The sequence below is a fragment of the Perca flavescens genome, chromosome 5, assembly GCF_004354835.1.
Source record: "Perca flavescens isolate YP-PL-M2 chromosome 5, PFLA_1.0, whole genome shotgun sequence".
In the NCBI taxonomy this organism is placed as follows: domain Eukaryota; kingdom Metazoa; phylum Chordata; class Actinopteri; order Perciformes; family Percidae; genus Perca; species Perca flavescens.
Window position 1 is genome coordinate 25,798,001 of NC_041335.1, and position 27,988 is coordinate 25,825,988.

At 39.9% G+C, this 27,988-nt stretch overlaps 3 protein-coding genes across 3 annotated transcripts; 1 reads left to right on the forward strand and 2 right to left on the reverse strand.

Annotated features, from left to right (window-relative positions):
• Nucleotides 1–1,710: 1,710 nt before the first annotated feature.
• Nucleotides 1,711–4,765, reverse strand: mcidas (multiciliate differentiation and DNA synthesis associated cell cycle protein). The gene is made up of 7 exons (XM_028579158.1): nucleotides 4,700–4,765; nucleotides 4,210–4,279; nucleotides 4,010–4,089; nucleotides 3,481–3,541; nucleotides 3,092–3,318; nucleotides 2,565–2,699; nucleotides 1,711–2,448 (listed from the first exon to the last, which is right to left on the reverse strand). The coding sequence occupies exons 1-7, from the start codon at nucleotides 4,763–4,765 to the stop codon at nucleotides 2,014–2,016; spliced, it is 1,074 nt and encodes a 357-aa protein (XP_028434959.1). The 3' UTR covers nucleotides 1,711–2,013.
• Nucleotides 4,766–5,940: 1,175 nt separating this feature from the next.
• On the reverse strand, nucleotides 5,941–8,013 carry ccno (cyclin O). The gene is made up of 4 exons (XM_028579277.1): nucleotides 7,596–8,013; nucleotides 6,761–6,946; nucleotides 6,289–6,666; nucleotides 5,941–6,171 (listed from the first exon to the last, which is right to left on the reverse strand). Exons 1-4 carry the CDS (start codon nucleotides 7,947–7,949, stop codon nucleotides 6,052–6,054), a joined length of 1,038 nt encoding a protein of 345 aa, XP_028435078.1. The 5' UTR covers nucleotides 7,950–8,013; the 3' UTR covers nucleotides 5,941–6,051.
• Nucleotides 8,014–8,864: 851 nt separating this feature from the next.
• Nucleotides 8,865–27,433, forward strand: tut7 (terminal uridylyl transferase 7). The gene is made up of 29 exons (XM_028578482.1): nucleotides 8,865–8,967; nucleotides 10,440–10,866; nucleotides 11,164–11,318; nucleotides 11,711–11,827; nucleotides 11,982–12,159; nucleotides 12,344–12,432; nucleotides 12,808–12,859; nucleotides 12,983–13,052; nucleotides 13,304–13,430; nucleotides 13,564–13,683; nucleotides 13,778–13,900; nucleotides 14,087–14,264; nucleotides 14,580–15,259; nucleotides 15,506–15,656; nucleotides 18,882–18,968; nucleotides 19,144–19,244; nucleotides 19,509–19,566; nucleotides 19,997–20,100; nucleotides 20,209–20,298; nucleotides 22,277–22,390; nucleotides 22,713–22,790; nucleotides 22,903–23,080; nucleotides 23,384–23,431; nucleotides 23,901–23,992; nucleotides 24,082–24,197; nucleotides 24,317–24,498; nucleotides 24,700–24,773; nucleotides 25,022–25,085; nucleotides 25,759–27,433. The coding sequence occupies exons 2-29, from the start codon at nucleotides 10,458–10,460 to the stop codon at nucleotides 25,815–25,817; spliced, it is 3,894 nt and encodes a 1,297-aa protein (XP_028434283.1). The 5' UTR covers nucleotides 8,865–8,967; nucleotides 10,440–10,457; the 3' UTR covers nucleotides 25,818–27,433.
• The last annotated feature ends 555 nt before the right edge of the window (nucleotides 27,434–27,988 follow it).

Here is a 27,988-nt window from a genome sequence, read left to right on the forward strand (position 1 = left end):
CTTGTAGAACTGTTACTCCACTACATATTTAATACCTTTTACATAACCTACTGTTACTGTACTGCTTTGCAGATTCAGATAAATAATACAAAATATAATGGTGGGCTACTAATACATTGTATTATTATCAGTTAAGATAAGACTGTATTGATCCTGGGGAAAATTACCAAGCTTCCCAGCAGTATATAAAATAAAATAACCCCAACTTTATCAGCTGCAACACTATAGCCAAACATAAATCCATCACTAATTATAATCTAATGATATTTGAAATGAGACATTCTATATAATGAGTACTTTAACTTTTTAGTATATTTTTGATGCTAATACTTTTGTAGGCTACTTTTTTTTTTTGTTAATGCAAGACTTTTACTTGTAACAGTATTTCTACACTGTATTACTACTTTTTGTTACGTACAAGATCTGAGTACTTCTTCCACCACTGCTCTGTACTGTTGGAGGTGCCTGAGGCCTAAGATCGCCAATCACTACTTCTGTTATTGTTGTGCACATGACAAATAAAGAACCATGAACCATGGTACACGTGACAGGTGTTTCAATTCTGCAGAGACATTACATTTAGTTTGCCCTGTTTATTAAAAAAACAAACATCTGATAGGATCATTTGATATGATTAATGCTATCAGTAATGCGCCAAATAACAGGTTGCAAGCCTAAAATCAGTCAATCAACTTTTTCTTCTCATAATTCTATAGCTGAATGTTGAATCAGATAGATACCTAGGTTCCCTCTTGATGTAGCTTTCCATGATCTTAAAATAAAAAGGCCTGGTGGCCGGGGTTGGTTCAGTGGGTAGAGCAGGCGCACATATACTGAGAGGTTTATGCCTCAACACAGAGGTCCAGGGTTCAAATCTGACCTGTGACAATTTCCTGCATGTCTTCCCCCTCTCTCTCCCCTTTCTCACCTAGCTGCCCTTTCAAATTAAAGGTGGAAAAGCCCCTAAAAAATAATTCTTCTTATCTTTGTTGATGTTGTTACATCCAGTGTTCATGACAGCAGCAGCAGTACTGCAAATTGTGCCAGCCCACGGGAGTGCAGTGCTTCCTGCACTGCTATAAAGTAAACAAGTCCAGGTTTGGAGAGTTTAAACAATTGTCCGACTGTTGTCCATTGTCCTCTAGACCGGCCTGCTTTACACACTTTTTTGTTTTTGTTTTTTACAGCTAAACCCCTCAACAGTGAGTTTGAAGGAAGACAGATACCCAAAGGCCAGAAGGTCACATCCTCATAAGTTAAGTTAACCTCTTCTTCTTGTTTTGATTTCCTCTTCCTTTCTTATCCAAATTTAAAAATATGAGTTTTTGGGAAAGATCTGACTTTCTTCACTGGGCAATACTAATATAGCTGAAGTGTTACCAACCTAGGAGAGCATGCATGCAATCTGAAAAAAGAACTATTTCAATTTCCAAATAGAAGGCTATAAACAAGGATATTGGCTGCAATGCATCATGACTCAGTGGCCTTTTTGAAACTACACAGTCACTCAGACAGAGACAAATTCTTCTTCAACAAGGTCACAGGGTTGTTTCACTGCTTAAACAAGAAAAGTTCACGTTTTGAAAACAGTTTCTTTCCATTTGTTTAAATATCACCTGAATCCTCTTTCCGTGATAAAAAAAAACATCTCTCCAAGTCAGCTTTATAAAACACAACTTTCATTTATTTTTATTTGTAAAATCCTTTCTCTTTTCCAAGGCAAAACGTATTGTGTGAAAATAAACATGACATTATATGATCATTACATTTTGAGGCATGTAAACAGAAACACAATGAAAACAAAAGCTGTGGCAGTGTCATTTCCTTTGTCAGACACCCCCTCTGACTGATTAGCTTAAAAGCTACCTGAGGAAGACATCATTTAATAATTTACAGATCTCATTATAGATTATTAGTTAGGCATTAACAGTGACTGCCCACCCATACTTCCTTCAAGTCTTGACTAGTATAAGAAGAATTAATGGATCCAATTTTACATTTGTTAACTCTGGTTCAGCTGTGGTTAGGGACCCAGCGGAAGCGGTATCCTCCCTGCTGAGTCCTCGAGGTGAAGGCATGTCCGTGAGGAAACACCTGAGTCCTTATGGTGCAGTGTTCTCTAATAGAAGTTCTGAAAGATGAGACGCTCTCTTCAGGCTCTGCTCCGTCCACCGTCAAGCTGCTGTCTTTGGATATAGAAGTCTGTAGGCCTGAGAATGCACCGTACATGCGTATAGTCTCTGATTCCTGCGGTAGTCTTGTTCCAGGAGCAGCGCTGTGCAGGACGGCATTGCAGCGTGTGCTGACGTCCCTCAGCATGTCCTCCACTGAATCAGAAGACTCAGTTTCATATCCTTCATCCAGTCGCTGCCGCTTACAGGGACTCAGGGAAGTTTTATTACCACAAGACATCACTGGTTCATTTGGGTCTCTGACTGTCATCAGTTTCTGAAGACCAACAGAAATAAAGATTAATTTTCATTTTATAATTCATGCATAAGAGGTTATATTGTGATGAAACTGTGTGTACTGTTTAGCTGTGCTTGTCTCAGCCATGTCCTTACTTCAAGCACTGAGGCCAGGTGCTTTGCACGGGTGGCTAGCTGCCTGAGGTGAAGGTTTCTCTCCTGAAGGGAGTCAATCTCTTCCTGTTTTCGGTGTAGAGTCTCATGGAGCTGCAGACACACAGAGACAAATATCTTCAGTCATGCTAACAGAAGACACATAACTTAAACTACATTGGCGTGTCCAATTCATGTACATATTTGTGCTTAGATACTGTTTGCATATGCAAAGTTATTTTAAACGTAGCCTTACAGCACCAGTCACATTACAACCACAAACTCCACTTTTAGCGATGTTTACTATTATAAATTGTATTGTATTGTAAATATTATTGCACTGGTTTACACAAACTCTCCAGTAGCGAGCATCATTTTGGAGATATAAAGTCTTGTCACAACAGAAGGACCATGACTGAGTCCAAACGTGTCAATTAATTTGTCAAAAGCCTTAGGGGGGTTTGGATTACTCCAACAGAAAAAATTTAATAAAAACCATACTGGTTATAAATCTGACAGTAAGGATTTACCTGATTATTGATTTCCTTTGAATCTCCCAACACTCTGCCTTGGCACTGGGCAAAGCCCTGCCAGTGATCTCCATCTTGGGCAGAAGGGTTGCCTGCTTCTGTGGAAGAGTGAACCAGCCTGTCCTCCAAAGAGAAGTACCGCTGAGGGGTGAGGAGAGGTATGATACATCCCTGAAATGGTAACAGTTCAGCTGGAGACAGACTGCTCTCCAACGTGGCAGGAGAATCTGACAGAGGAGACAAACGCCCAGTGCTTCAGTCAACATGTGTTAGTTTTGAGGATTCCCTCAATGTTGAAAAGATGATGATAATGATGAGATTATTACTATTATTATTATTATTATTATTATTATTATTACACAGTAGAAGATTAGGTTAGCTTCACTCACCTGCCATGAAATCCAGCGCATAATCTCCAAAGTCTTGGTCATCTACATCAGATTCATTCACCTGTGGACGATTATACAAAAGACATATGTATTTAAAACTTTGCTGACAAAATAAGCATAACTGGCCCAGAGCTGGAAGTCCCACCCCGACCAATCGGTGATGTGGCTGTATGGCAGTACATGTATTGCTGCCAGCCATTTCAGTAAGTGTGCTGGCGCGTAATGACGCACGGTGAGCTAGTGCCAAAGAGGCTGCCTTGTGGAATAAACTCGGGAGGTCCAGCCAATTAGCGGTAGCCTGCGTGTCACGAGTAAACTACAATCTCATTCGTGCAGAATTCCAGCACATCGTCTCAAACATTAACAACCTCATAGGGATGCAGATCTGCCACCATATTATCTCTCTCTGGTAGATATACATTTTTGGAAATGCGTGGATTTACATGACAAATAAGGTGTCACCGAAAATATCAAATGTTTTAATTAGAAAAAGACATTTATTTTTGGTACTGACGAGGTTTTTCCTCACCTGAGAGCCGAGGGAGTCGCTCTCTCGTCTCACCACAGACGCACAGTCTTCCAAATCATCCCATGCAATTGTTGAAAAAGCTGTAACACAAGAAAAATGTGTCTATGCGATTAAACCCTTGAAGTGTATTTAAGTACTATATTTATACAAGCATTAAGGTGGTGCAAGAAGTTCAAACCGAACGTCAGAGATGCGCATACCTTGTTCAATGATGCAGGGAAGCTCAACGTACACGTTGACTGGACTGCTGCTTCTTGGCACTAGTTTATCCTGCAGGTAGAAAGTCTGTCAACACTACTATACAGAGCTGCATTGTGTGCATCATTGTAAAGAGAAAGATGTCAAATACCTTTTTGTTTCCTGCAGGTCTCCTCCCCTGTTGGCCCATTTGGTTTGGGCACATAGCACCAAACACCGTTCTGTTTCTTTGCATCTTCATCAGCACAGTTCTGGCTTCAGCACTGAAGGATCGTGGTTTGATTTAGAGCTGATATAGAGGAAATTCTCCCGGTTTGTGTCTCTCCGTGCCGCGGCCTCATAGTTTTGGCCCAATCAAATGCACTTATGTGGTCTCCAGGGAGTGACAGCGTCCTCGGAGATTAAATTGGTGCAGACTAACGGTTTTCTCTGAAATGTAAAGTGGTACCGCGCATAACGGCGCCATTACAGCAGGTGCTCTCTGCGTCAGACCTGCCCTCCCTCCGCCTTCAGCCAAATATTCCCTGCACCCTGCCAGAGGCGCATGTAGCCTGGCATGGCTTCTTCCAACCATGTCTGTTTTATACAATCAAACACCTTAGCCTTTGTCTTCATAGTCTTCATAAGGCTGACCAACCCGTTGGCACAGTTCAGACTAATGCTTTGTTCAATGCGGCCATATCATCTTGTGCGTAATTTGTATTGTGCGTAAAAATATTTAGGTCAAGGCCTGTTGCCACATTTAAAGCGAAGTAAAAAAAGGAAAAGGGCAATTACAGCAGACAGCTGAGTAAACATTCGTGACAAATGCCTGTATTACTAAAAAACAACAGTAAGCCTATCTGACCCCACTGAATGCACCTGTGTGGTCGACACTGTGTCAGCAGGTCGAGATGCCACGCGTAATGGATTATCGGAGAAAGCCCCTCAATTGACCAGACTGTGTCAATTGTGTGTGTCTGTGTCAATTGCACAGATCAGTTTCAAATAGTGATACAACGGTAATTAAAGATGTGGGTAAACTGACCTCTGGGCAAACAGCTACACCAGCCTTTAAGCCACAAAAAGCACTACAACTGGGAGAAAAGTATTTCTGCTATTATCCATAAAGAGGGCCATAACCTCACATTTAGACATATGTCAGTCTGAAATGATGGGCTTTTGTACTGTCTAACATCAGCAGTACTTTATGCCATTGTGAGCTTTAATGCCATAGTGCTATGCCCATCCAATCCAGATAAATGTGCCAACATTAACAACATTGAACTGTAGGTGGTGCATTTTGCTAAATTTCATGATTTCTTGTTCATGTCATCCAGTCTCCATGTAATCGGGACAGATTCATTTCAAATAAAAGCCTTTGTGTTGTTGTTTTTTATCAAGTTGGAATTATGGCTTTACATTTTATTATCCATTCAGAGACCAACACAAATTTGTTTACTGATTATTTATTTCATGATAAAAGCAATCAATTAATTACAATACATTTTCCCAGGTCCTTCATTAAAGAGGTTGCAACAGTAACATATCTCGTAAACTTGCAGCAAGTCAGTGCATAAACAGTAAATAATTAATTTAATTTAGAATTAATTGAAATAAACAGAATATATTAATGTACTTCATTGATAAACAATAGCTATCAGTAAAATAAATAAAAGTATATTAAGTTGTAAAACATTCACTCAGTTCAACCAACTGATTGTTTCTGAGGTATAAATGAGGTCTAAATGGGTTAGCACCAGACGTAACTTCTGAACATCATCTTTAAATAAACCTAAGAATAAAATCCCTAGTTGAGAGGAATTTGGCATTTTGCTAACATCTGAATAGTGGCACAGTTGTAGTCACATATATATAATTTCCAATGTCTCCTGGTTTAATGACACCAACAGACTCAGGTTGTCTTTGCATTCCTGGGCCAGATTGTGGTTGTAGCTCCCCTGATTCACAGACAGGAAGTGGCCCTTTACAGCCAGAGAGTTGGTCTCAGTAATCTCAGGGCTCTCAGATGGCAGTGTACATTGTTCATCCACAAAACTGCACCACTGGTCTTCCTGTGACTGGATGGTTGCATGCTCAACAAGCCCTTGTTCAGTTTTCAGTAACTCACTGGCTATCCTCAGTGCACAGCTAGCAGTCAGAGATGGTGGGTATTTGTTGAAAGCATAGTCTGCTAGACTCAACTCGCACACCTTTTGTGCGAGGTTGCTGCACTGCTGTGGTCTTTTTGTGTCTGGATTCATTATTGTAAACCTGTCACCACTTGTGTTCTCAGTCTCACGCTGGGCAGCCTCAATGCAGTTGGTATAATAGTCCAGGAAAAAGGCCAGGGTGGGTGCAGCAAGGCGGAAGTTGAGACGGAGGAGGATGAGACACTCCAGGTTGCAGAGCTGCTCCTTAGTGAAGGCATCACAGCACAATGACAAGAGATGGCTGATCCGTGGTGAGCACACCTCCACCTGGGTGACAGAGAAAGGGAGTGAGTTATAATGAATGAAATCCAAACATGCAAACTATCTGTTCTTCAAGCTTCTACCACATCCTAAGATGCACCTGTTTGCAGGCTAGGAGGAGTGCAGTTACACCCAGTAACTGGAAGCAGTCAGCCGCCACCGGTGTGGATGCCATGAACCTGTCCATGATGTTCACTGCCAAGCAGCAGCACTCAAAGGACAGACGGAAATGTTTGTTTACAGGGATGAGCCAGCTGACGAGCTTACACCTGGCCTCTGCAGTCAGCTGCAATGTAAAACACAGACTCAATTAGTATAAGCTGCAGATTAAAAGTTTAAATGATGAAAAAATGAGGATTTTAGTGACAGTCAGGGGCATCAGACTTGAGGGGGGAGGAGGGGAATTGGATTTTTATAGCAGTTTCACAAATATTTTCATGTCATTGATCCCAAAGTATTCATGCATTCAGCAACTGCTCCTGTGTTTCTTTAGCTCCACAATGGCAATATTTAATTTAAAGTGGATATTGAGCTATAGTGATATGGTTAGTTATGAAAAGGTCATCTCGATTGGAAAAATTGATGCCACAATAAATTATGAAACTATCCAATGTACTGGGTAATCTAACTATCTGCCTTGAAACATCCAAAAGGCAATGTACCAATAAAATACAAATGAGCCATTATGTTAGATGACAAAATAATAAAGAAGTTATTTTCTTAATTAATGTCAAGTGTTAAAAGTATAGGGTAAATGGTAGTCATAAGTAAAATAAAAAAATGGCAGACAAGTGACCTAACATCCTTTAATTAAATTAAATTAGTCCAAACATGTTTTCATATAGGATACTGTGTTTTCCATTCAGCAACTGGCTATGGGCTACATTTCAGTGCAATAGACCTGACCTAACAATGTATAACGTGTCTTAGCCTACTTGTGGCTGGCGTGCCAAGCTTTTGCAGGAATGAAACTGCGCCTCTTTCTCCCTCTGGATTTTGAAACCGATGTCCCCGTACTGGAGATACCAGTTGGACAGCTGTCCTGCAGGATGCTCGTCTGAACGGAGCGGGGACACATCTATCCGCGCCGGGGATGAAATCGGGGAGGACCCCAAGTCTTCCTCAAAACCGGAGTCACTCAACTTGGACATGAGTGTTTGCTTTCTGTGCCGGGCAGTCTGCCGCTGCTGGACCGTTGTGTGCGCTTCTGTTGGAGGTGAAGCGCCGGTTGTCCGTCTCCGTTTGTTAACAGTCTCGGAGCCACATTCACCGTTCACAAATGACACCATCTCCGGTAGGTTATTATCTCTCACCGGAGCCTCCACTGGCTGTGTATTAAGTCTCCTGCATGGATGTTGATTGTGGGTGAGGGGAGTTCCGTCTGGTTACGTCAGTTTTCCCGGGGTTATCCCCGCTCCTGCAGCGCACCTTTCTCCCGTCGCCGAGGCAACCGAGGGTAAACACTAATCACTTGTCCCATGTAGGACTTAATTAACCTAAACCTTGAACCATATGTTAGGCTATACTTTTTTTCTGTCTGCTGGCCTATTTCATGAAACAAAATAACATATCCTTCCTTAAAAGAGTGTGTGAATGAAAGGATTCATCAAATGTAAATTTTCTGTTTGAACATGTGAAATTGCTGTAGTTTACATGTTTTAGGCTACATTTGACAATAAATAACTGAACACTATGTGCCTGTATGTAGGCCTATGTGAATTAAAATGTATAGGCCTATTGTTTGTAAGGGTATAAAAGGTTATTTCCTAATTATTTTTTACTAAAATGTATTATTGACATACAAAGAAAACACCAAAACAAAACTTTTTTTTATGTTTATTATGCAAATTTAAGGAAGGTCTGAAAATAGTAAAACATTAAAAGGTGAAGATTGAGGCAAAAAAAGACTGAGCTAAAGATCCTCTGACTGAGGTTATGTCATTTTGTATCCATAATAATGACATAACATCTTCAATTTTAGTTTTAGAAGTTCTACTGACGTTTCAAATCGCTAACGTTAGTGTGCAGTTAATTATATAATATATTTAGTAACTAATAATTATTGTACTGTTAAAATGATTTTGTCTAATCACTTAAAATATGCATACACATAAATAACATATAAACAAAAATACACAAAATGGTTAATTGTCTAATAAATCAGAGGGACCTGTCGTGACGTTGCGGTGTGCGGCACTGACGATTACAAAACAGACGTCATCTTTCAAACTCCAGTGCAAGACGAGCGATCATGCCAAGTCAGACCTGAGCAAGGCTTCAAGTATGCTCTCTGCTCACTTTCTAAAGGTATTTTATTGAATAATACTGCTGGTTGTTATATTCTGCTGACATTTTACCGATGACTGCATTTGACGCAGCTGCAGGCTGAGCAGCTTGAAAAAAAACAACTGATATAAACAATAACGCTAGCTAGCTAGGCTAGCTAACGTTCGTTTAGGTGTTGTATTTAGCTAGCTAGCTAGTAAGCTAAATAGAAATAACGTTAGCTAACAGTAACGTTAGCTGGTTAGGCTATATGTGGCAAGTTAGCTAACGTTAAATTGGTTGATTTACACTAATTTGTTGACGGTGTGTTGGCTACATGCGTGATAAAGTTATACACCATTAACTCGAGGAAGAGGAAGAAGTAGCGTTAGAGGCACATCAGACCGCATAAGCTAGTAAGCTAGCTTATGCTAACACCATGCAATAACAAGCTCCTAAAGTTGGCCAACGTTAAAGTTAACGTTAGCCAGGGTTCTTGAGTCTCTGACTAACGTTACATTTGTGCATACACAGTCCCCTCAATTAACCTTACGATGATGTTATATTAACGAAAGTTAGTGATAGGTTTGGTAACATTAGAAGCAATACTGTTAACGTTAGTTTTTCCACGGTTTAGAGCCACAGGTTAGACCAGTCAACGTTCAAAGCCAATAAAAGTCTGTTAACCTTAGTTTGCAGAAGTCAGACAACTATATTACAGGGGGCTAAAATTACACAATTTATCACTAGTTATCTGTTGGCTCAACCCACTTAAGTTAGAATTGTTGCTGCAAACCTTAATTACCTTGATTTCCTTATATCTATCTATCTATCAAAGTTGTGCAACAGTCAGGTCTGAATTACATGATGAGCGGTGAAAACTGAACAGTTGCAGCTAATGAAAGTTTATGCACAAATACACAGGCATCTAATAACGCATGCTGCTGCTCCAAATAAAGGGCATTTTCCGAAGTCAAAAATAGGCATATGATCCGGTTGACATACAGTTTGTCAAGGATGTTTCTAGGGCTGCACGATATGAGGAAAATATGCCATATGTGATAACGTTGTTGAATATCACGATAATGATATTACTTGCTATAAACAAACTAATTAAAGTGTACTTAGTTCTGCCCTTCTCTTGCTTTCAGATTTCTTCTAAAGTACAACAAATTGCTTGTTGAATTTAAAACATTAAAGGAAATAATTTCTAATATTCTTTTATTGAACATAAAAGGCACCACTTAAAAACGTGTTATATTTTAATTTGCAGTTTTGTACTGATGTTTTCTTTCAACTAACACAAAAAAAATTCGTAGTGTCAATCGCGATATGTTGCAGCTTTTATATATATATATATATATATATATATATATATATATATATATATATATATATATATATATATATATATATATATATATATATATATGCGATGAAGGAAAAAAAAAAAGATATATTGTGCCGCCCTAATGTGGACTATTTCCATATTAACAGAACATTTCATTCTGCAGTTTTAGCATAAGTGAACCATGGAAAACTCCGGCAGGCCTTACTGGGCTAGGCAAGGTGGCTGGGACAGGGGAGCAGGAGCAGAGAGAGCGGAAAGCTGGAGGACACAGGACCAGGGTCGAGGACAGAACTACAGATCAGAGGGAGGTCAGCAGGGCAAGAACCCAGGCGGGCCTTACCGGGCCAGTCCCAAGAAGGGAGGCCTGGGGCCGCTCAGCTACTCCCCTGGTGGATTCAGAGGTGGTCACAGCCCATCGCAGAAAGATGACCTCCGGTGGTTCTCCGGTCCTGAGAACAGTGGTGGGAGTCGAGAAGATAACTGGAGAGAGAGCTCGCAGCAGCACTGGAGAAGTACCCAGGGAGAAGGTCCAAAGGAAGACAGGGAGCAGGGTGGAAGAGAGGACACTGATGGAAATGGTCATAAATCAGGTGAGATGAGACGCTTGGGAAAGAGTGGAACACTTACAGGATTATTCCCACTTAAAAACTAAAAGTCTTAATGGACACCTTTTAAAAATGTGTTTCATCATGATTTGTTACTCCCCTTCAACTCCGATCCTGATCACAGTGATGTACTGTATATATTAAAATCTAGCTTGAGTCTGACTGTAAGAACTGGTACTTGTACTCCATCATCAATGACATGCATATTACTGATTAACTCTATCTCCACAAAAAAAACATATTCAACACATGTTTGACACATGCATTTCTTACTTCCAAAAGGGAGAAGACGGAGAAACAGAAACAAGAATAAAGCTTATGCTGAAGAGAACAGGGGCCCAGTGATTGAAGAGTCCACACTCTCCGCTAAAGAGCTGCACAGCCTACAGCAGGCAGAGAGGCGGCTTAACCGAGATGAGATCTACAGCCTGAAGAAGGTACAGGCTGTCTGCGTGATAGCCCAAGTACACAGCCATATGTAGAAGTTGCTTTTGCTCCAATCATTTTTCAGTTAATCGATTATTTCAGTCATTTTTTTTTTTTTTCTTCAAGCATTGTATTGAGTCTTTCACTGTTTTCTGATGTTTTATAGACCATGCGATCAATAGAGAAAATAATCTGCATATTAATCAATTATGAAAAATAGTTAGTTGCAGACCTAATTTGCTTTGATATGTCTTTTAAGAGTAGTTAAACCTGATTAGGCAATCTTTCTTTAATTAAAGTTGCTGTTGTTTATGAGGTACATCGGAGTTAAGATCTGTAACAGTATAATTGTTGTAGCTGTTGTCTGATGTCTGCACTTTCCTCCTTTTTTCAAATGGTTCAGAGGTCCCACAGCAACCCTGGTGCACTTTACACCTGCGCTCTGTGTGATGTTCTGCTGGAGTCTGTGTCTGACGCTTACAGACATATTAGAGACAAACGGCACAAGAGAAGGGCCAGGGTAAGGAATAGTCTTCTTATACAAAACACTATTTAGATGATCACCGTAAATGTTTGTAGATCTGATGATGCTACCATACTGCCATTGTGCAGTTATAGTTTTTATGCATTAAAAACTGTGTTAAAACCCTATTTGCTTGTGTTTGTGTTTATAGGAGAAGCAAGAGCAAGTGATGCTGACTGAGATTCTGCCTCCTGGTCCAGAGCAGGTCAGTGCAGTTAGTGCTGCACTAGAGGCTGTTGTCCGGGAACACGGGATGAATGACCAGGATGTTGAGACGAGACAATGTGTTGTCTCCATGATGCAAGACCTCCTCCTGTCTGTCCTGCCTGGTAAGTCACCCATGGACGAAATATTCGTTTGGGCACAGAGACATGATCTGAATTCTTCTTGATCATGATATTGCTTTGTAGCAAACAGGATATTGGCTCTTAGGCTTTACATCAGTTCATTATTATGTGTCTTTATGTTCTAATGTTAATAACATTGTTCCATATCTCTTTCTCTCATCTGTAGAGATCAGGCTCAGGCTATATGGATCATCTTGCACGAAGTTTGGATTTAAAGATTCGGATGTCAACATTGACATTCAGTATCCACCTCACGTGAGTAGCCCAGTGTGAGTTCGATAGTGTGAATACAGTTTTATTTTTTGTTGATGAAGTTTTTTGAACACTTTTTAATTGTGTTTTCGCACAATTTTTCAATAACATTCCCACACCTCCTCAGTGGAAAAAAAACGACAACAAACAATACAACATCAACAGCTTTTATTTACAGGGTGCAGTTCAGTTGGATAAGACTGTTGTTCATATTGTTGTTATATATTCATTCACACCAGTATGACTTCATGGCAATCTTTACCTAGAGAAAGGGACAGTTATGGCATTATGGTTGTGTTTACATTGCAATTACAACTATTTTGCATTTGATATCGTATTTATGTTATATAAAGACTTTGAAATGGAATGCATTCACAGATGCATCAACCAGATGTCCTGTTGTTGGTCAAGGAGAGCCTCTCTGTGAGCCGTAAGTCACCTCTTATTCATTTAACCGTAATTGTTAAAACACAAAAATTCCACCATAGGAAAATCAATCGTGTGTTAGAGTCATAGAAGTTTTAAATTTAACAAGTCTTGTTGTGTCCTCCAGCTATTTTTGTTGATATGGAAGCTGATTTTCATGCCAGGGTGCCTGTGGTCATCTGCAAAGAAAAAGAGAGGTGGGTATCTCCAAGGGTTGTTAACTTCCTAGATTATTTGCATGTCTAATTTAGGAATCAAACTCTGTGATTTACTTTTAAAGAAATAATCTTTTGAGATATTCAGGTTAGTAATTAATCAAGACATTAGGAAACTACCAGAATGGGTCAGGGTTAGGTGATTGCATCCTTAGAGAAGAAAGATAATTACTCATATCAGGGTTACATTACTACATGCACAAGTACACAAAAACTGTTGTTTTTCTCAACAGTGGCCTGATGTGCAAAGTGAGCGCAGGGAATGAAAATGCGTTCCAAACCACCTCTTATCTTTCTGCTCTATCCAGTCGGGAGGATCTCCTCCTCCCACTGGTTTTGGGCCTTAGACGCTGGGCCCAGGTATGTTTCCAGTTGAGACCCTGACCTGTTGCTCACATTAGTCAGGCAACTGGTAAAACCCGCTCAGTACATCCTTATTATTTTTAACATCACATTTTGTTTTTAACATGTCTTTTTACTGCTTCTGGCTTAGATCTGTAAGATTGACCGAGCAGAGGAAGGTGGGCTGCCACCGTATGTCTTCGCCCTCATGGTTATCTACTTCTTACAGCAGCGCAAAAAGCCCCTCTTGCCTACCTACCTGAAACAAGAGGTGTGTTTTAACCTGAAAGAAAATATACAGTATAAATATCAGCATTGGCCATAGGTTGAAACTAATCTAATCATCTGATTGTTTTGGGATTAAGGTGTTTTTGAATAGCAGGCTGTCGGACTACAATCTCACGCATACAGAGGATGGACATTTACACTGGGCTTACACCCCTTCCTCCAAAGAACAGCCAGCAGAGGGCTCGTGTATAAAGGGAAAGGTAATCATGAAGACACTGATGTATTTCTTTTTTTTTAGGAAAGCGTGTTGGTTCCTTATTTTTGACAGTTTGATATATTGATTTTATAGTTTTCTATGGTTAATGTGCTTTTTCTAGATTAGATGCTTTTTATTTTCACCAAAAAAAAAATCATGTAGTTTAATTACTGTCGGTGTGTCCTTGCAGGTTCCGCTGGTGTTTCAGAGCCCTCACCCGCCTGTGGAAGTCGGGCTTCTCTGGGTGGAAATGCTTCGATTCTACTCGCTGGAGTTCAACCTGGCTGACAATGTAATCAGTGTACGGACGAGCCCTGTCCTCTCCCGAGAGATGAAAGACTGGCCAAAGAAACGCATCGCTGTGGAGGGTGTGAAACTTTCTCATTTTGTAGACTGAATTTGAAGGTTGCTAATTCCCAGGTTGAAATAAACAATCTGCAATGAAATGCCACATTTGCCATTTCACGTTCCATGATTTTAATTCTATCCCAGCCATTAATGGAACACTGTTGATTTTGCAAGTGGAATTTGGAGGTTTTGTTGATAGGCTGACTCCAAATGCTACCCAACCTTGTCTTTCATATTTTTAAATGAACATATCTACATTTCTGTTGAATACATAGAGGGATTACTCTTAAATGGTTTTAACTAAGTAATGTCTGTTTGTCTGTTTCGGTGTTCAGACCCGTTTGCTGTAAAGAGAAATGTGGCTCGCACAGTGAACAGCCAGCAAATGTACGAGTACATCATCCACTGCCTCAAAAACACATACAAGTACTTTGCACTGCCACTCAACACACCAGCTCCTAATCACAAGACAAAGGCAAAGCATGGACCCATTCAAGGGGCAAAGGACGAGGCTCTGAATGAAGAGATTACATGCCTGTCAGATTTCAGCCAGCTCAGTCTTCAGCCACAACAAGCAAATCAACCTAAAGCTGCAGAAAACGGTCCAGAAGACTCTGATTGCATTATTGAGGAAGAGGAGGAAGTTGAAGAATATAGTGACTCAGATGAAGAACGAGAGAAGGAGAAAGTGGACCTGGGCAAAAGCAGTGTGTCTGAGGATGAGGATATTGATGTGGGCACCCATAACAGACATCACTTGGACAGCTTCACCACAGAGGATGAGGACATTTTCCCAGTGGACGAGATCTCAGGGGAGGAGCTTTTGTCTGATGAGGAGGGTCCAGATTTGGACACACCTGGTTCAATGGATGAGGAAGAGTTGGAGTTGGCACCTGTGAGTCTCTCACCTCAACCTTTAAAGGATACAACTAAGTATGAGGGCCCAGAAAGTAAAGGCCAACAACAGAAGAGACGGTGTTATGAGTTCACCAGGCAAGCTTTCACCAGAGGCAAGGTAAGTGTAGCCTCCTATTTGTTTTCACTTTATGTACAGTTTTTATGAATACCTCCCCTGGAAAGTAATTCCCCAGTTCTTATGAATATGTAAAAAAAGGAATAACACATTTCGAACTTAAGTGGACATTTTAAATCCGTTTTGGGTTTTTAATATTTAGGTTGTAGGTTACTGGAAGTTAAACAGACAAACTGTGGCAAATAAGCCTGTGTGAATCATCATTAAATTCCTTTCAATCTCTCTTAGTCACATATGGTGGTGTGCAGCTTGTGCAAGCGTGATGGACATCTGAAGAAAGACTGTCCGGAAGATTTCAAGAAAGTGCTGCTGGATCCTTTGCCTCCAATAACACCAGAGTTTGTTAGTGTCCTTAACAAAGTCTGTGAGCAGTGCTACAGTGAGTGATACAGTATGTGATTGCATTTGGGTCAGAGATACAGTGGAGAGTATTTGATACACTGCCACTTGCAGGTTTTCCCACTTACAAAGCATGTAGAAGTCTGTAATTTTTAATCATAGGTACTCTTCAACTGTGAGTGACGGAATCTAAAACAAAAATCACATTGTATGATTTTTAAGTAATTAATTTGCATTTTATTGCATGACCTAAGTATTTGATACATCAGAAAAGCAGAACTTAATATTTGGTACAGAAACCTTTGTTTGCAATTACAGAGATCATATGTTTCCTGTAGTTCTTGACCAGGTTTGCACACACACTGCAGCAGGGATTTTGGCCCACTCCTCCATACAGACCTTCTCCAGAGCCTTCAGGTTTCGGGGCTGTCGCTGGGCAATACGGACTTTCAGCTCCCTCCAAAGATTTTCTATTGGGTTCAGGTCTGGAGACTGGCTAGGGCACTGCAGGACCTTGAGATGCTTCTTACAGAGCCACTCCTTAGTTGCCCTGGCTGTGTGTTTCGGGTTGTTGTCATGCTGGAAGACCCAGCCACAACCCATCTTCAATGCTCTTACTGAGGGAAGGAGGTTGTTGGCCAAGATTGCGCGATACATGGCCCCATCCATCCTCCCCTCAATACGGTGCGGTCGTCCTGTCCCCTTTGCAGAAAAACATCCCCAAAGAATGATGTTTCCACCTCCATGCTTCACGGTTGGGATGGTGTTCTTGGGGTTGTACTCATCCTTCTTCCTCCAAACACAGCGAGTGGAGTTTAGACCAAAAAGCTCTATTTTTGTATTATCAGACCACATGACCTTCTCCTCATTGGCAAACTTCAGACGGGCCTGGACATGCGCTGGCTTGAGCAGGGGGACCTTGCGTGCGCTGCAGGATTTTAATCCATGTCAGCGTAGTGTGTTACTAATGGTTTTCTTTGAGACTGGGGTCCCAGCTCTCTTCAGGTCATTGACCAGGTCCTGCTGTGTACTTCTGGGCTGAACCCTCACCTTCCTCATGATCATTGATGCCCCACGAGGTGAGATCTTGCATGGAGCCCCAGACCGAGGGAGAATGACCGTCATCTTGAACTTCCATTTTCTAGTAATTGCGCCAATGGTTGTTGCCTTCTCACCAAGCTGCTTGCCTATTGTCCATCCCAGCCTTGTGCAGGTCTACAATTTTTATCCCTGATGTTCTTACACAGCTCTCAGGTCTTGGCCATTGTGGAGAGGTTGGAGTCTGTTTGAGTGTGTGGACAGGTGTCTTTTTATACAGGTAACAAGTTCAAACAGGTGCAGTTAATACAGGTAATGAATGGAGAACAGGAGGGCTTCTTAAAGAAAAACTAACAGGTCTGTGAGAGCCGGAATTCTTACTGGTTGGTAGGTGATCAAATACTTATGTCATGCAATAAAATGCAAATTATTTAAAAATCATACGATGTGATTTTCTGGATTTTTGTTTTAGATTCCGTCTCTCACAGTTGAAGTGTACCTATAATAAAAATTACAGACCCCTACATGCTTTGTAAGTAGGAAAACCTGCAAAATCGGCAGTGTATCAAATACTTGTTCTCCCCACTGTAAATACAATAACAGCAATGAAATGAAATGCCACCCACTTGTATCTTACTGACATCCGATTTCTCATTACTTTAATTTGATTTGAAAAGCGGTATTACAAGGGAAATGCTATTACACAAGGAAAGAGCATGTATGCATTTTTCTTTTTACACGAAACAGTTTTAAATTAAGCTTTCATTGCATTTTATCTTTTTAAATGTGTCATAAACATATTGGGGCTTTTTTTTTTTTTTTTTTCAATCCTTTTTTTTTTTTCTCAATTTTATTTATTTAGATTTTAGTAACCAATTTAAATCCAAATTCCCAAATGTTCCAAAGAAAGTCAAGATTACCAGTACCTGGCTCATATCACCAGTCTCGCCCACTTCAGAGTTTTTATTAAACCCTTGTACTTGCCACTTACTCTGGATTTCCACATGCGTAACGGCTGTGGACCGGTTCCGCTGTGTGTCTGTTGCATGATCTGCCGTCTGTCAATCTGCAATCTGCGTCAAAATGCAGTTCGTGACTGACAGCTGTAGTCACGAGGACCCACAAGTTCTTGCAAATTCACGTAGAATAGAGCCACAAAACCAACAACAGTTAGTTTCCATCCAGAGGAGTAGAGGGGAAACAACTGTGCTGTGTTTTCAAGGTGTAGTGCAGGGAAATATGGTCCGCCGTGAGCACGGTGTATTTTATTTTGAAAATTAACAGGATGTTTATTTTGATTCTGTGCTCGACTTCCTGTCCCGGACTTCCTTTCCCGCACTATCTGCCGTGTGCTGAATTGCTGTGGAGCTCTCCGGCGTCCGGCAAAAATAGAAGCTCTGCTCTGCTGCGGAGGGCTGTGCCTGAGTTGGAACGCAGCCATTTTGCAGCCAGTTCAAATACACACATTGACTTTAATGGAAACCTAATGACTCCGCTTTAATGGAGCCGTTCCGCATCTGGTGGAAATCCACGGTTAAACAATAACTTTGAGTGGTTCTTGCATGAGTCCCAATGTGTATTAAAAGGGCTTGAGCTAATGACCTCAATGTTGCATGTAGTCTATATCCACTGCTTTCCACTTCCGGGATAGCCCCGTTTCCCCCAGAAATTCCGCCGTTATGCCCTTCTTTTCGGCCGTATTTCCGTTACCTATTGCTTTCTTTGTGTTGGAATTTTAAGCTTGGGGTGATTTATGAGGACTGTTGTTAACTGCTCCTCAGATCTCTGCAGGGTAAATCCAGACCTCTAGCTAGGCTCTGTCCATTCTGAGTTTTCTGTTGCACAACTAAAACAACCTTTGAACGTACACATGTTCCGCCATAACAAGTTCCTTCCCGAGGCTATTTTGCAGCGGACGATTGTGATTGGTTTAAAGACATGCCAATAAACCAGAGCACCGGTTAAGTTACTTAAATCAAAGTATTTTTTACTCACCATATGCTATGTACCAGCAGCGTACAACAGTGATGGATTGCCATGCATATAGAATGAGTACTATTTTTAAAACCGGTTTTACATAACGTGCACATTTCTTTCCAATGACATCCTCTCGGTTTCTCATATTGACCACTATTGTGTGGTGTAATTGCCATCATTACAGTTGAAATCATTAAAATAAAGTCTATGACTTTGGTCAGATCTGATGATGGGTCTGTTTCTTTTTTAGCTGACTTTGCCCCAGATGAACTGGAAGTGGGTGTAAGAGAACACATCCTTCAAGACCTGGAGACCTTTGTCAGACGACAGTTTGCTGGTAAAGTAAACCACCATCTTCACTGTTTAGCATCTTTTAGTATTTCCAAACTTAAACTAGCATGATGATAATGCATGACAGTGCATTTTATTCAATTGCCCATTAACCACTAAGATATTATAACCGAGTACACGCTTATGATGAAACTGACACATCATGTTTTGTGATGGGACAGGAGCTAAGCTCCAACTGTTTGGATCATCCAAAAATGGCTTTGGCTTCAGACAGAGTGACCTCGACATCTGTATGGTGCTTGAGGGACAGGAGACCATAGATGTAAGTAACATTTTAAACTTATTGCAAGTACTGAGACGTAATTGTTGTGGAAATATAATTTTGGCAACATGACCTAATTCAGAAACTTGAATGTGTTTAGTTTATTGACTTGAGTATTGTATGGAAACAGGAAACAAGTTTTGTTGGTATTCCGTGTTTCTGCTACAATAATTTTGAGAATTAAATGATGAGGCATTTGTTAGCGTGATTCATTGTAATATCTAATCCCTAAAACTGGACTCGGTTCATGAATGTCTTCCACAGGATGTTGACTGCATCAGCATCATTGAAAGTTTGGCAAGACTGCTGAAGAAACATCCAGGTAAGTAATAAGTTAAGGCAGTTTTATTTTTGAAGGCCAAGATTACAATCTGTGCAGCATACAACACCCTTTACCCTCAGGCCTTCTGTTCAGATGAAGAGACACTCTCCAAAGAACCATTTTAACTTTGGTTTAACAATACATTTGAGCTGACCCACCTGCACCTGTTTATGTACTTCCACTGGCTTACAGGAGGTTCTAAAGGTTTATGAAGTAATAATAGTTTCTCAGCTGGCAGCCATTCCATTTTGTTTCCATTTGTTTCCATTTGGAGGTCATGGTAACAAGTTATTTAATGAAAGCTAATGGTCAAATAATGGTTTCTCTTCGTTTGACAAATTCCTCAAAAATTTAAATGTAAAGATTTATAGATCACAAAATGTCAGTGTATCCATTTTTACCTGTTTCCGCATCTGCACGCTGTCACCAGGTCTGAAGAACATCCTGCCCATCACCACAGCAAAAGTACCAATCGTGAAGTTCTACCATGTTCGCACTGGCCTGGAGGGAGACATTAGCCTCTACAACACCCTGGTAAGGCTCTTTCTCCCTTTTTTTTTTTCCAGTTTTTATTTTGTCTTACATTTGCTATTGAATAACGTATCATACTTTTCATGCTTTACAAATCTTTTTCTTTTTCAGGCCCTGCACAACACAAACCTGCTAGCTTCGTATGCCGCCATTGACAGAAGGGTGAAGATCCTCTGTTACGTCATGAAGGTTTTTGCGAAGGTGAGTGGGCTTTTGACACTCAAGGTGTCTTTGTATGTCTTCAGTGTCCTATGATATATTGTATTACAGTGTTTTCCCACAGGTTAAGAATTTACTTGTGGTGGTGGGTGGTTCAGGATGTGGCGGCACGTGATTGCTGGGTTCATTAAAAACTAGTCAAAGGAACGTTTATGAACTATTTATTGACAACAATGACTAGGCTACATAACTAACAGATACTATTAAACATATCAGCCTAAAATATTATACAGATACAGATGAAGTGTAGCCATGATGAGCTTTGTCATTTAAATCTGGTTGGTTTGTGAAAAGTTATGGTTCAGCAGATAAAATACCTGATTACCCGGAGCCCAAATAGGCTATTATATGTAACTTAACCTTAATACTATGATCTATATAGAAAGTTACATGTCAAGTTACAAAAATCTCAACTCTGTCTCCTCTCTAATTCCTGTTAAATCATATAAGACTAAGGCTATCTAAAGTTAAAACCATTTTTCTGTAATTTTGTTAGATCATTGTTAGTTTTTTAAAGTGTTTTTAATCCATGTTTGGGGATCGTAAACCCAGTTTTGTAGGCCACTATACATGTCCTTGTTGCATTCATTAAGATCTCATCTGAAGATTTCTGTCATTCAAACAACTCTGAGTTATAGTCAGGGCATGAAGTTAACTTTTTTGACCACCAGCCACTTTGGCAGGTGGATTTTTAAATCCACCAGCCAAAGTGACTTTTTACCAGCCAGTTTTTTGTGCTTCATAAAAGGTGAAAAACCGGACTTGCTGTGTCTCTATGATTCTGTCCTGTCCTATTCATGGTAACCTACTCATGGACATTGCGCCGTCATCACGTGCTGTAGTAGTGGGGCCCGTCTTGATAATCCTGCATAGGCGTCCGGTCTTGGCTCGTTACGCCACTGCATATAAGAGATGAGAGGACTGACAAAATCAGGAGTAGCCTACGCGCACCACAACAACAAAAAAACACTGGTGAATGTGGACCATAACACATGAGTTGTTGCAAAAAAGTTGCAACTTTTTTTGTATAGTTTTAAATAAAAAAAAAAAAAAGATTTTCTAGGAACCTTACCAAAAAGACTCAGGTTGATGATGTTGGTATAATATGAGAACGGCTGGTGGATTTAAGACCGGAAATAATCATTTATTGAATGAATCAAATATGAACATATCTGTCAGTGGCTTGTTGATCAATGTCTTCCAGTGATGCGGGCCCCTGATTGGATCAGGCCCGTAAGCAACCACGTACCCTGCTTACCGATAGTTACGCATCTGAATCACTCAATTCTCATTGGCTACCCGCCAAAGTGGCAGGTAGATTGACAGTGTTACCCGCCAATTGAAATTAACACCCGCCAATTTGGCGGGTGTTAATTTCATGCCCTGGTTGTAGTTTAAAACTTTTACAGCCAACATAATAAAAACTCAGGTTTTATTTGGGCTCAAGTCCATAAATACAGTTAAAGAATTCAGGCACGGAAAACAACAACTATAGGCTAAATTGGCAACGATTAGCTCGGTTAGAGGTTAGCTCCATTATATATATATATCCATAGATATGGAGTGGAGGAGACTGCTGCGGACAGGGGTAACAACCAAACTCTGATAAATTACGTTCAGGGAGAATCCCCGACAGCGGTGTGGCTGCGTCATTTCTACAGTTTGTTAATACAGTTAATCCCACAGCAAGACCAGCAGCAGCATGCTACTACTAACGATAGCCTCTGAGCCTGAAGTAAAGCGTTGGCGCTGTCATGCACGTGGAGCGCAGCTTCACAAGGGGGAGGGGCTGGAGGCCGCTGGTCTGTGTGCTCTGTATAAAATACATTGAATGTAATTTGGATGTTATCTACCTGGGCGGGTCTCAATCTACCTGGGCGATGTGCCCAAGTAAAACCTATGTATGGGAAACAATGTATTAATTATTATAACCATCCTATTTCTTATTGTCCCATTACAGATGTGTGACATTGGGGATGCTTCACGTGGTAGCCTCTCGTCCTACGCTTACACCCTCATGGTGCTGTTCTTTCTCCAGCAGAGAAATCCACCAGTTATCCCTGTGCTGCAAGAGGTACTGACGTGTATAAAATAAAAAATAAAAGGTTATTCTTTTGTTTCCATTTTAAACTATCCCAGAAACTTTATTTTATCCCTCCAGTCTGAACACAGTTTTAGTTTAAACTTTTAAAAGCAAACTAAGATTGACTTTATAGAATCTCTTTATGCAGGCTCTTCTAAAATCTAATCTTTTTCATGATTTTGGTATTTGACATCCCAAACTCCACCAGATTTTGGGCCTTTTCTATAGAGGTAATAACTTCATAAAGACGAAGTTATTACACTATTGCCAAGAATATGCATATTTTTCTGAATGTCTCAACTGTTTGTTGCAGATTTATGATGGAAAGAAGAAGCCGGAGGTGCTAGTTGAAGGCTGGAATGTGTACTTCTTTGATGACCTAAAATCCCTTGTGAGTATTTTGTATTTCTTTTACATATGAGTGCCCCTGTATACATTTGAGTAAATATGCACATCACACCTTGTCTTAATAACACATTAATCTTGACTTCTTTGTCCTGCAGGCCAGTTGCTGGCCACATTATGGGAAGAACACTGAGACGGTGGGGGAGCTGTGGCTCGGCCTGCTCCGCTTTTATACCGAGGACTTTGACTTCAGAGAGCATGTCGTCTGTATCCGTCTGCACAGCTGCCTCACCACCTTCAACAAGCAGTGGACGTCCAAATACATTGTCATTGAAGGTCAGCTTGTGTAACAAACTCAGGCTCCAGACGTATGTAAAACACAGAAGCATATAACTATTATTGCACCAGGCAGATGCAATAAATTGTGTCCTGTTTTAAACTTATCTAACAACAAAGGTTAATTTAAAATTGTTTTGGTACTATAACATGCTGCTGTCCACCCAGTTTATAAATATATATCGCTCTTAATGATAAGTATTGTTAGTTTTGTTTTCTGAATCAAAATGACTGTGTATGGCTGCTATGAAATATTTTTCATTGTTAATTTGTCTTGCTTTCTCTTCTCTGTTCATATTCCAGATCCGTTTGACCTGAATCATAATCTTGGTGCTGGTCTTTCCAGGAAAAGTATGATTATTTCTGTCCATATTAGGGCTGCTCGATTATGGGAAAAAATATAATCACGATTAATTTGGTCAATATTGAAATCACAATAATTTAACACGATTACTTGTTGACTTCTGGAAAGATGTTGCAATTATTTAACTTAAAAAAAAAATGTGGAAAAAGTTAAATCGACAGTAAAAAAAAAAAAAACACATACAACTGTGAAATTTGCCTTAATACTTTTCCTATTTAAACTTTATTTTTTCATTCAGAACACAAGAGAAAATAAGAGTTTACTTGCAAAACGTAATTAGCTAAATAATAGTCTTTCTTGAGAATTCTGTTTTTGTGATCATTGGGAGCCAAAATCATAATCACGATTTACATTTTGATTAATTGCACAGCACTAGTCTGTATCTTGTGTGGTCTCATTGCCTTTGTCCCTGGTGTCTTTTCTAATATATTTTGTTGTCTCCTGTCATCAAAACAGTGACTAACTTCATCATGAAGGCTTTCATCAATGGCAGAACAGTGTTTGGAACACCAGTGAAAGCCTTTCCTCCCGTGTACCCCAGTCAGATGGTTCGTGTTTGCTGTCTAAACACCACATTTGCGCATTGTGGTGACATTATCCAAGCATTACAATTGTGATTTGTCTTTACTTGTCCCAGGAGTATTTCTTCGATCCTGAAGTCCTCACTGAGGGAAAAGTGGCTCCCAATGATCGCTGCTGCCGCATCTGTGGCAAGATCGGCCACTTCATGAAAGACTGCCCCATGCGTAAAAAGTCAGTATAATCACAATACACTTCTGAATTTATCACAGTGTGTACTTGCAGATAAAAGTTTATCTGCACCATGTATCGGGCTACGTGTTTGTCAAATATTGTTTACATTTTTGGCCCAGGTCCAAACACAGGCGGGACTCGGAGAGAAGGCCAGAGCACTTGCGAGACACAGCAGAGGATCAGATCAGACACAAGAGTGAGCACTGGAGGAAAAGAGATGCACTAGAGGTGCGCTGCTGCTACCTGTGTGGATCAAGTTCCCACATCAAGAGGGACTGTCAGCTGTACAGAAGCCCTGCAGGTACTGTACAGTTTTGTTTTTTTTCTTCTTTTTTTCAATTGCATTAAGCCCTTCTTAAAGATTTCTTTTAACTCCATAGTTTCCTTTTATATTCTACTGCATCAAAAATATAAAGTACAAGAAGTTATTATGCATTGATGTTATTCATAAAGATTAAGGAAGCAACTGACTTATTTCCTTCATGTTATTGTCATTTGGCAGGAAATGTGAAGATGGATGGCTTTTCTTCCACCCCTTCAGCTCACTTGAGGAATTTGAGAGAAAAGGAGAGACAGGTATGATCTCACCACTCATTAGGGCTGCACAATGTTATTAATTATTTATTTTTTTAAATCTTCATTGCGATATTAATTGCCGCAATAAACGCTTTGCAAAAGGCTGTGACATGTCGTGAAAAACACTTTGTTAGTTGAAATAAATATTCAACAACATTATCACATTTGAATATTTTCTTCATATTGTACAGCCCTACCGTTTATGTACACTGCTACACCTTAGACCCGGTTTATCTTCCTTTTTTTAGGGTTCACCTATACAAGAAGAGAAGAAGAGAAAGCAACAAAATGTGATGTTAAGTCCACAAGCTGGTATGTAAATTTACTGTACTTTTTTGCCTGAATTGAAAATCCTTAGGTGATGAGTCTTTCACTGTGATAGAACCTAATTGTACTTATAGTACCTATTGTTTAATTTAAATTACTTCCTGGAATATAAGACGTGATTTTAAAATACTGCACCTCACCTATCATAAAAAATATTGAGTTATCTTTTTCCCATATGCCAAACCCAAACAACTTGTTTGAGCCAAGCATATGTCTATAATTCAGGGAGACAAATTGCTCTGTACAGAATAATTAGTCTCGGTAAAAACAGTTAATGTGTTTTTTTTTTTTTTTTTTTTTTTTTTTTTTTTCGGGGCGTCAACTGTCTTGTCTTAGGGCTGCTGAGAGAGAATGAGAGCAAGAAATGTTCGCATCAGGTTCATCCATATTTCTCTGGGCTCAGGACTGCACGTTTGCTAATGTTAGGGCTAATGTTTAGCATTTTGCTCCTGTTTCTTTCTTTTGTTTTCTATTTAGTAAAACATTTTGTGAGTGATCATACAAATAAATAAATAAGCAAATACAGCGCTTGGTTTATCAGGATGAGGCAGTCTGCTGTGTTTGGTTATTTAGCCTGATAAGATGGGTAGTATTTATAAAAGTGTACCACTGCAGGTTAAAAATGTTTTGCAATCAATTGCATTCTTGTTTGTTTCAGGTAGTTTAGCCTGCCGAAATTTGGGTCGCACTGGTCACAGGAAGAGCCCAGTGGAGTGAGCAGCAGCTATGGCTACACAAACCACAAGGTTCTCCTCTTGTCCAGGCAGACAGCAACCCAAAGTCCAGAAACCATTGAATCTGAATGGGGACTGTTGGGCCAATGGGAGCCTGTTAAAAGCCAAAGCCAGGACGCCTTGACTTGAAGCCAAATAGGGCCTTTTTATGTTTGTCTCTCTCTCTCACCCCCCCATCCCCCTCCCAAGCTCTCCTCATTAGAGGAGCTTTTTAAAGCGTTCATTTTAACAAGAGAAGCCATTATGCATGCACAACATGTCTTTGTTTACCTACACTGCCAGTCAAGTTTTATTTTATTTTTTATATTTTTTTTTAAATACTCATCACATCTAAAATTAAGTAATTCAGAAATGTGTTCGTTAATAGCTTTGCTCTTGATCACCATAATAGGGTATCTTTTGCAGACAACATACTATATATTTGTATTCTATTTGATATTACTTTTTGACACTATTGGCTCAACTCTGTTAAGACAAAGTGTTTGTAAACACTACTACAGCTGTAAGACAAATAGACATAGCGATGGTATGGTGTGTTGTCTGCTACTTTAAAGTGACTTGAGGGCAGAGTCCTCAACATGAAGGCCGTTTCAAATTAAACCAGGAAGTCACTGTCCGTTCACGTAGTCTTTATTTTATAATTACAAGATTTTTTTAGGATGAATTTCCAATTGTTTTAAAAAAAAAAAAAAAAAAGACCACGTAGTTGGTTCCGAAACTTTAGAATGGCAGTGTACGTAATGGCCAACATTTTTTTTTTTTTTTAAATCAAATTTCTTTTAAATCCTGTTTAATTTGTCCTCTGCACTGACGTCCAGCAGTCCGCCTCTCCTTCAGCCTTGAAAGCAGCTCAACCTACACTATGTTTGTGTGTCTCTGTATTAGAGAAAGCACCCTGTAGATATTTTTTTCAGGATCATAGGATTATTTTTTGAGACTGCTGATCCACCCCTATTTCATAGATCCATACTGCCCCTCAACTATGTGTGTACAGAAGGACAGTGAAATGGCTCTCCCTGACTTATATGGGTCTCCACACATGCTAAGTGTTTATAGTACAAAAACAATAAGCTGAAAATATTGGACTATAAACTGGTAAGGTTTACACACCAAAAAAACTAAACAAATAACTGTTCCAGCTGATAGTTTACGCTGCTGCAAACACTGTTAATTTACTCCTAAACTAGAGGTGATCTCAGTCAAGAGATAAATGTATTTATTTGCCACAAAGGCTTCATTTTGTTGTAATGGTGCCACAGATTTGTAGCTGCACTGTGTGAGGGTACAACTCCTTTTAATTATGTTGCTGCTAGTTAAATGTCTCAAAGACCTGCTTATCATTCAACTTCGAATATGGACTGTCTGGCTTTATTGTTGTCCTAATATGGCTGGATTTTATTAAAATAAATGTGTTGTTGATGGTATTATAATCACATTTCTCATTTTAAAGTAGCTTTGTTTTAATGCCAGCTTTATTTCCATTTCTTTTGTTGAACTAAAATGGGAGGTTTAGTTTATAAGGAACCCCGATCCTGCCAGGAAAGGCTGGCTTGCAATCCATTTTGTCTCAAATAATTCATTAAACTGAATCAAATCCCAGTGTGTTGTTTTTTCCAAAACAATGTTTATTGATATCACTGTTGGTGCATTCATACAACGTATTAGTTATCAGTGATGGGCGACTCCTGTAATAAACCTGACAATGCTGAAATTATGGGTAACTATTTAGAGTTTATTCCCCTCTTTGTCTTTGCTTAATACATTTTAGCCAATACAGTAGCCAGCAAATTTAACAACTGTACTATAGTATTTTATAAGAAACTGAACTCGCTGTGTGTGTTTACACAAGTAATGATTTCTATCCTGGGGCCTGTTTCACAAAAGCAGAATATATAAATCCAGGATAACTGATAAAGCGAGGCTTGACCTAGTCTAATCTGTGCAGCCTGGCTTGGTGCGTTTCACGAAGGCCAAGCCAGGCTGAGGAGGAGCGACTAGGTCGAGCCAGGCTGAACTAATTCAGATAGATGCGCGTCCACGGCTTTCCTCAAAAGACCGCGAGGTCGATCACAGATTTACTGATGCCTAAATGGAGAATACGCATTGTTCATACTTTATACAGAGTGAGCAGCAGCTTCTTGTTGAAGTATGATT

Bases quoted from the DNA above. Each gene is read 5' to 3' on its own strand.
- mcidas (XM_028579158.1), bottom strand. From the start codon at position 4,765: ATGCCAGGCTACATGCGCCTCTGGCAGGGTGCAGGGAATATTTGGCTG. The intron at 4,090-4,209 runs GTATGCGCATCT...CTTGTGTTACAG, and splicing joins TCCCTGCATCATTGAACAAG to CTTTTTCAACAATTGCATGG. The intron at 2,700-3,091 runs GTAAATCCTTAC...GCATGACTGAAG, and splicing joins CAAAGGAAATCAATAATCAG to ATATTTGTCTCTGTGTGTCT.
- ccno (XM_028579277.1), bottom strand. From the start codon at position 7,949: ATGGTGTCATTTGTGAACGGTGAATGTGGCTCCGAGACTGTTAACAAA. The intron at 6,667-6,760 runs GTGCATCTTAGG...TCTGTCACCCAG, and splicing joins TCCTCCTAGCCTGCAAACAG to GTGGAGGTGTGCTCACCACG. The intron at 6,172-6,288 runs GTTGAGCATGCA...CTGGCTGTAAAG, and splicing joins TGAAAACTGAACAAGGGCTT to GGCCACTTCCTGTCTGTGAA.
- tut7 (XM_028578482.1), top strand. From the start codon at position 10,458: ATGGAAAACTCCGGCAGGCCTTACTGGGCTAGGCAAGGTGGCTGGGAC. The intron at 18,969-19,143 runs GTAAAGTAAACC...GTGATGGGACAG, and splicing joins TGTCAGACGACAGTTTGCTG to GAGCTAAGCTCCAACTGTTT. The intron at 24,499-24,699 runs GTACTGTACAGT...GTCATTTGGCAG, and splicing joins GCTGTACAGAAGCCCTGCAG to GAAATGTGAAGATGGATGGC.